The sequence below is a fragment of the Austrofundulus limnaeus genome, unplaced genomic scaffold (assembly GCF_001266775.1).
Source record: "Austrofundulus limnaeus strain Quisiro unplaced genomic scaffold, Austrofundulus_limnaeus-1.0 Scaffold102, whole genome shotgun sequence".
NCBI classification, from domain to species: domain Eukaryota; kingdom Metazoa; phylum Chordata; class Actinopteri; order Cyprinodontiformes; family Rivulidae; genus Austrofundulus; species Austrofundulus limnaeus.
Window position 1 is genome coordinate 410,919 of NW_013952504.1, and position 7,971 is coordinate 418,889.

The window sequence follows — 7,971 nt, forward strand, 5'->3', positions numbered from 1 at the left end:
TGATAAACCTACTGTATGATGTATTATAGTGCTGGGCAGTATGGCCGAAATTTTATGTCATGGTATTTTTAACAATTAAACTGGTGTCACAGTGTTTTTCTTTTCAGGCACATGTGTCTTCACATTTTCTACTGATTGAAAGGGATATTACTGCAGTAAAGTAGCTAGGAATACTACTGTCGTGTCCACACATTTATTATTTCATGCTTTCTAGAAGTGATAGTTTTCAGGACATTGTCATTAATGATTTACCTTTTCTTTATGCTCTTGGTACAATGCGCAGATTGCTATGTGGCCAGAATATTTGACTTGGTACAACATAGCAGTTATCCAGTATTTTGACCACAGCTCTGAAACTTTTTTTCCCCACGGTTCATAACGGGACCATGCAGCAACAACTTTACCTCGACAGACATCGCAGTAGCATCGTTTGAATAACGTCCAAGCTTTTAAAACTGAAGTACTACCACTCAACAGAAACTGCCCGCTTTCTAGACACAAGTTCTTCTTGAACATTACTGCCAACTGTTATGTCTGCCTCTGCTTCTCTTTCCATACGTTCTGTGTTCATTTTACCATGCTTGACACCTTCAACAATGACACTAGCTTGCCTTCTGCGGCTCTATTTATTGCATGTGCGTTCAGCGATGCAGCAAGGAAAAAAGTCCCCGTGAAGCAGTTGTTTGGTGGGTGTGATGTTCTGAATGTTGGTCAGGCCATTTAAACTGGTATGCCATACAGAAAAATCAACAACACAAACAAAAAAACAAAAAATAACAATTAAAAAAACTGTTTTCTGTACAAACCGGTATACAGCCCAGCTCTATTAAATGAACTGAAAGTTGTCACTGATGTTTCTTCATATTTACAGTATCAACAATACCACAATACCATTGCAGTGAAGTATTGCAGCCATGAAAGAAAAGCCCTCTGAAAATACTGCATGGCATAGTAGAGTTTGTCCACGTGATAGGGTTTCTTTCAACGTTGTTTTGTCTGAGCGCAGTGCCTCTGTTGTATGGACTAATCTCTGTGTCATTCTACTAATCTTGACCATCTTTTTAAATGGCATTTGACCAGAATGAGCAGCTTAGTGGCATCTGTCAAGCCCAATCACCCGCTCCCCAGCCTTTTCTTCCCACCTGTCGAGTAGTAAATAGAAGTGAAGTTTAAAAAGAAAAAGGAAGTCACTGCTGAAAGTGCAATGTCAGGTGACTAGTGGGCTTTTGAAGACAGGAATCATCAAAGTATTTTTCTTAAACTCTTTTATAGCTCTGTTGTTTTCTTTTCTCTGCAAGCAAACCATTTGATTGGCTTCTTATAGACTCAAACTCTTGTTGTCTTATCACCCAACAAACACAACATTAATTTAAGTTTGCTGCATTTCCATTTCGTCTAGTTTATTTATATATAATTCCTTTGTTGGAATAATTCTTTGGCAAGGCGGCAAAGCCAACTGCATCTATTGTTTGAGCTACAACTACTCCTATGTTGTTGAGCCAGGTGACCTGAGAATGAACAGTGGGAGTGAGCCTCAAGGCCTTCATGTCACTCCCATGCACTTTGTTGGGTGATTTGTCAGAACGACCCGGCTAACGCCTCTGTGCACTCGTGACTTGTGTGTGGAACACAATGTTTGCTGTTAGGACAGTATGTCGACACAATAAATGGTGCCTCTCTGAGGTCCAGTAAAAGAGCTGTCCTTTTCCTGTTTGACGAGCACACAATATGATGTTGTTTGTGACGGACGTGTCATTATCCTCATGGTCAATCAATTTGATTTTCCTGTGCTAGATGAATTCAATTTATGTTGACAGGAATAGAGGAAGTTTGGATTGTAAAACAAAAATACTTACTATTATACTGTGACCAGTGTAGTATAAGACTTATGGTGTGCTTATTTTTCGTGTATAGTTGTGAAATCTTTGCTTATGGATAATAAAGAGGCATAAAATTGAAGTTGGGAAAATACTCACAAGGCCTGTTTTGTCTTTTGCATGTTTCTCTATCAGCAAAGCTACTCTGCGTCCTGATGTATGCAGGATTTGCATACATCTTTGCTGTAGGCTGGTTAGCTTGAACCTGCTCTTTTATCCCCCAAGTTTTCTTATTTATTGCAAGCATGAACTCGGACAGAATATTCTGTTTTACGTATTCTAAGATGTCTGTGTCTATATTTTTCAGGTGAGCATCAAAGCAGCAGCCATTGAGCAAACCAGTGAGGTGAATCAGGCATGAGTGCGGACAGCCATCCGGAGGTAGTGACCACTCCTCCGCCACCTGGTGGGGGGGCCAAGGAGCGCTACTTCGACCGGGTCAATGTCAATGATCCGGAGTACATCAGAGCCAGGAACATGTCGCCGGACCTCCGACAAGATTTTAACGTTCTGGAGCAGAAGAAACGGGTCACACAGATACTACAAAGTCCAGTAAGTAGGAAGAGGGAAACTTGCAGCCCATTCAGAAAATGTTACTTATACAGTACATATGGTTGAAAACCGGTTCATTGTTCAGTGTGAATTTTCTTTTACTTTTGTCAGTTTAGGCGAGAATAATCACATGTTTCAAATCTGTGCTAGAGTTAAAAGACACACTGATTACAGCAGAGAAGAGCAAAAATCAACAAGCACGTTTTACTTTACTTCCTGGTTAAGAAAAAAAAACATGAAGGTGAAAGGCAGCATGAGATGTTTTTACAGCCTTAGATTTAGATTTTAGGAACTACAGTTCTTACAACTTTTCTTACTATACTGTGTTTTATATGGTACATTGCTGGGCAAGCTGTTCTGCAGTGACTGTAAAGATGAACCCCTCTGAGCTGCCTCTGATTAATCATAAACAACACTAACCAAGTGTGCTGTGTCCCTCAACTAAACTTAGCACAAAAAAAGTAAGGAATTTTGTGTTTGGTCGATTTTTTGTTGTTGTTGTTGTTGTTAGGGCTGCAACGATTAATCGATTAATCGACGACTAATCGATTATTAAAATAATCGATGACTAATTTAATAATCGATTAATCGTTTTCTTTTCTTTTTTTTTTTGTTGTTCTTTACTTTGTTTTTCTCTCCAAACTGCTTTGACACCTTCCACTGCCACATCTGCCTTTCTCTCCTTGGCACACATGCACAGTAGTGGTAACTGGGGTAGGCCGTGGACGTCACAAGACATTATACAGACAGGCTCTGGTATCATGGCTACCCAGCAATGGAGCTCAGAAGTGTGGGATCTTTTTAAGAAAATGAAAGAGAAACCTGTACAATATCCGCTGAGCAGAACTTGCCTTCCACAGCAATTGTTTTTAGTTAGCATATAGCTAAAATCTAACGATGGTTATATAGTAGAAGCAGCATTCTGGCGTGATAAGCTGTATGTTTTATATTCAATTAACGTATGATCCGATTAGTCGACTAATCGAATAAATAATCGGYRWTTAATCGATTATTAAAATAATCGTTTGTGGCAGCCCTAGTTGTTGTTGTTGTAAAAATGCTTCTTGGTAATTAGTGGTGTTACATTTGTAAGGAACATGCATTTGTGGGATGAGCGGTAGAGCTTAGTATGTGGGTTGCGTACATGAAAAATTTGCCAAATCTCCTCTGCCAAACAGCTTATTTTGCTGTTTCTATTGACACCCTGGTACCCCTCGGTGCTACGAATTATGGGATTTATTGCCAAAAAGCATTGCTACAACTAATAAATAATCTACCAAACACTAACTTCCTTATGCTTTGTGCTAAATATGTATATATTCTACACAGATTCATCTTGCATCGTGACAGCAGTATATAACAGAGTGGCTGTGGTGGAGTGGTTAGGTCGTCCCATAACCGGTAGGTTGTCGGTTTGATCCTCCGTTCCAGCCGTCTCGGTCCAGCTCACTGTTTTTTTTACAGAGGCCCTGTGAAAGCATCACAGCTTTGCCGATCTCAGAGTGTTAAAAGAAAAAAAATTCCTGTATCCGCATCGTGATCCGGAACATCACCAAAATTTACTGGTGTGTTATTTGGGCCAGTATCCACATGTGATAAAAAATGTCATGACAATCCGTCCACAAGTTTTTGAGTAATGTTGTCCACAGACAGAACAAAAGACAGACAGACATACACGACCGAAAACATTACCTCGCCCTTGGCGGAGGTAAAAATAGTTAGAATACTGTATCAAAAGTTTCTTCAATGGGATTAGTACACCCTGCTCGTCTGTTAATTTTCTTTTGGTGCTTCAGCTTCTTTAGCTGAAATGGTCACTTGCCTAAAGGTGTAAATATTAGGGTAAAAGTATTTATTTCATTGCCTTCTGATAGAGTTGTGTTCTCCTGTGCCTTCTGGAACAAGCTCGAAGGGGTGGAATGAGCAGCCCTTTTTTTTCAGGAAAAGAAGGGAGTAATGTTTACAGTATTCAGACTTTTGGGTTATATAATGTATTCCAAGAGATATATTCTATCAACATGTCAGGAAGACCTTTCTGGAAGCACTTCCTCTTCACCTCACTGATGAATAGTTAGAGTTATTGGTTCCCATTTTCTTTTCTTTTTCTCTCTCGCTCAGTTATCCTTTTTATTTTTTGACCAAATGGCTTCCTAATAAGTTGCAGCAGCGACTGCATTGCGTGGCTTGTGTGTAGTCACTTGTGTTGATATTGTGACCTCAGAATCACAACAGTGGGCGGTTCACTAAAACCCTCATGCAACCGCTAGCCACCACCACGCCCTTCACTCATGTTCGGTCAGGCCTTAATGCTTTCTTGAACACAAAACGGAGCAAAAAAAAAAGTATTGTTGGATATTTTAACTTTTGCACCTCCGGCATGGGAGGGCAAATGGATGGATGTACACCTGCTGCTGCAGTAGATAGTAAAACTCCTGATAATATTGTAGTTGTGCAAAGTTGTATGAAAGACACAGCTTTTTTAATGCAACTTTTTCTCTATTGAGTTCCGTAAAAAATATTTATAGTTGGACGACTCTTTTGTCTAATTTTCCAGTTCTCCTGATAGGGAAGACATTTATAGTTTCATATGAAGCAGGTGGACAATTGTTCTGTTTTGTGTTCTGCCCTTTGAACGGTTGTGTCTGCTGCGTGGAGATTTTACAACCCAAACCCACCAAGAGTATTTACTCTCTCCTTGTGATATGCACCTTACTGTTTAGATTAGGATATTGAGGTACAAGATGTGTGTGTATTTGTCTGTGCTGTATGTGGCTGTATGCTTTAAATATACAGCCCAGGACAGATTTACAGTGAAGACATAAAGCTCCACATGGAGTAGGCACATAAACAGGACTCGCTCACATGTAACACGAGCGCTGCTGGAAATGTGTGATGGTTCACCTCATGTTTTTTTAAGTTTAAAATGTGATCTGCATTCTGCACATGCCCAGAGCAGTTTCCTTGGTATGCTGAGTTTTGTGCTTGATGTCTGAAAGGGCAAAAAGCTCCGTGCTGCTGCTGCAGGAGTCCACTCTGTGATGACAGTGGAGGGTGACTGGGTGCATTTAAGGGCGCTGCCCAGAGCAGACAGACTGCTGCAGGCCACCGTTGTGCCATTAATGAATGTCTGTCTAGTCGATCGTCAATACAGTTTTCCTGCGGTGTGCTTTGCAAAGCTGCCATCGGTCCAGCGTGTCGACTAATTTAGCAGCAAGTCAGTGAAAGGGAAAGATTTGGGAGCTGGATGAATCAGGGTTTTTAAAAGCCAAAGACCACAATCTGATCTCGCTAATAAAAGGTAAAAACTATTTTACAACCCCAGCCATGATTTTATGATGCCATTATGCTGGCATTTACATGTTTAAATGTGAAATTAACAAATTACATTCAGATGTCTCTCACATTGTGAAGGCAGTAAAATGATGACCAGAAGTCTTTCACTCTTATTTCAACCAAAGCTTTTTCTGATGAATTTGAAAAAGTTTTGAATTAAAACAAAATTATGTTTTTTTTCTTAAAACCCTTAAAGGGGCAATATTATGTAAAATCAACTTTTTTGAGTTTTATATCTTGTTATAACAAGATATAAAACTCAAAAAAGTTGATGTTATACTCTCATAAAAAACATGCCCAAAGCCTTGCTTTGACTCATTCATGCATGTTTGAGAAATCCTGCAGTGTTTTTAAGCAGCCATGCTGAGGAGCAAAACGACAGGTGGGGACCAGAAACGCCTTTTGGGACCAGAAACGCCTCTGGGACGTGTCTTTAAGCCGAGCTTCCTCATGGCAGGGTGCCCCCACTCCCCACACGCCCCGCCCATGACTCCTGCAGGCTCTCAAACAACGGGTGAAACTGAAAGTGAAACTGAAACTGTCTGCTGAGCCCCACTACTTCTCACTCAGTGAAGCTCTTTTCAGATTCAAAATACCTTTGAGGAAATGTATTTTCTGATGCCAAGTAAACTGTATCATAGCGCGAAGCCCCCCACACACTGAAATGGGCGGGACAGAAGCGGAAGGTGGTTCTTAAAGAGACAGAGGCCAATTTCAAGGCGTTTAGAAGAGGAAGTGATGAGAAGATAAGTTTATTTTCTATTTAAACATAAAAACAGCATTTTAATAACAGCTAAAGGTGACATAGATACTTTATTATGGTATAGTATTTAAATGTATGCCTGAGAAACACATAATATTGCCCCTTTAAACAATTGTGCACTAAGAGCCAAAGCAGAAAGTAAGTAATGTGATGTGAGATCTATGTTCAACTGAATGTTATGGCATCATAGCACAGGTGATGTGTCCTACATTGTCCCTCATAAGCATCATTTTTGTCCCTCATTTGGTTTTTCAGGATCTGATTCATTTGTTTTGTCATTTAGTGAATTTTTTAAGGTCACAGGCTGTAGGCTTACTTAACCATGTTAGGTTTTATTTGTCAGTATGTTCAAAGCTTATATAAAAATTCTGTATTACTCTTATAGCTTTTATTTTGTTCAGTGTAGTTCTGACTTGCAAAGGCTGCATTTTTGTACAACTTGAACACCTGCTGTGTCAGCTTTAGGATGTCACAGGTGACACACCATCATTATTTACAACTGCCTCACACTGTGTGTGCGTGCGTGCGTGCGTGCGTGCGTGCGTGCGTGTGTGTGTGTGTGTGTGTGTTTGTTGATATAAACTTGTGCTCATGCAGTGTTTTCAGTGTTAGTTTTGAATGTGATCCAAGCAGAGAAAAGGCAGCAGAAACAGGTGGCTCCCTGTCGGGTTCAGAGCAGTCAGATGAAGACTGTTGGCCTCTCAGTGCAGCTTCCCTCCTTTTCAGACACAACAATAATAAGTGTGCGACAACAGGCTGGACATGGTATCATCTCAATTTCCTCTTCCAAATGTCTCATTTTCCCGCGCTCTCTGAAACGAAAACACGACGTCACCCGCTGGGTTTCCTCTCTCGCTTTCGTCCGTTGCTCCCCCATCTAGCCTTTCTTTGTTTGTTTTTATTTCTGCCTTATGGCTTTTGTGGTGGTTCCAGATTACATGTTGCTCGTAGGGTAGGCTGTATTTAAAGCTGGACCAAAATAGAACAAGACAAACTGAATAAACTCAGCTGACTTATTTCACTTCTCTTTTGAATGCAGCTGTGTTTACCTTTAAAAGTTGAAAGCCACAGTTAAACCTTGAATCATTCCGTTGGTCTTTTTTAATCCACCAATGATTTTTGCTTGTATACGACAATTATATACACACAGTTAATGTAAGGTCACTACAGATTCATCTGTCACAGTTGTCTTTTTTGATTTTGTATAGCTATAATCTGATCTGATTCAGATTTTAGCAAATCTGATTTCAAACAATCCCTGTGCTCAAAGTCAGGGGTTCTTAACCTTTTTGACCTCGGGGCCCAATTTGTTGAACGTAAAGTGACACGAGGCCCAGTCACACATTACCATACTGATCAAAATTATTCTAAATCTTGGTTTAATTTTTATTGTATTTACATCATAACTAAACTATCATAACTAACACAACTAAATTAAATACACTT

The 7,971-nt window shown here is 40.0% G+C and overlaps 1 protein-coding gene across 6 annotated transcripts in view; it reads left to right on the forward strand.

Moving 5' to 3' along the window:
- Positions 1 to 7,971, forward strand: part of add3a (adducin 3 (gamma) a) — a 152,979-nt gene that overhangs the window by 96,586 nt on the left and 48,422 nt on the right. For all 6 annotated transcript variants that reach the window (XM_014013491.1, XM_014013490.1, XM_014013494.1 and 3 more), the window contains one exon: positions 2,185 to 2,429. In XM_014013491.1, the coding sequence (XP_013868945.1) occupies positions 2,235 to 2,429 (195 nt within the window). In that variant the 5' untranslated portion in view covers positions 2,185 to 2,234. The remainder of the gene's footprint in view (positions 1 to 2,184; positions 2,430 to 7,971) is intronic.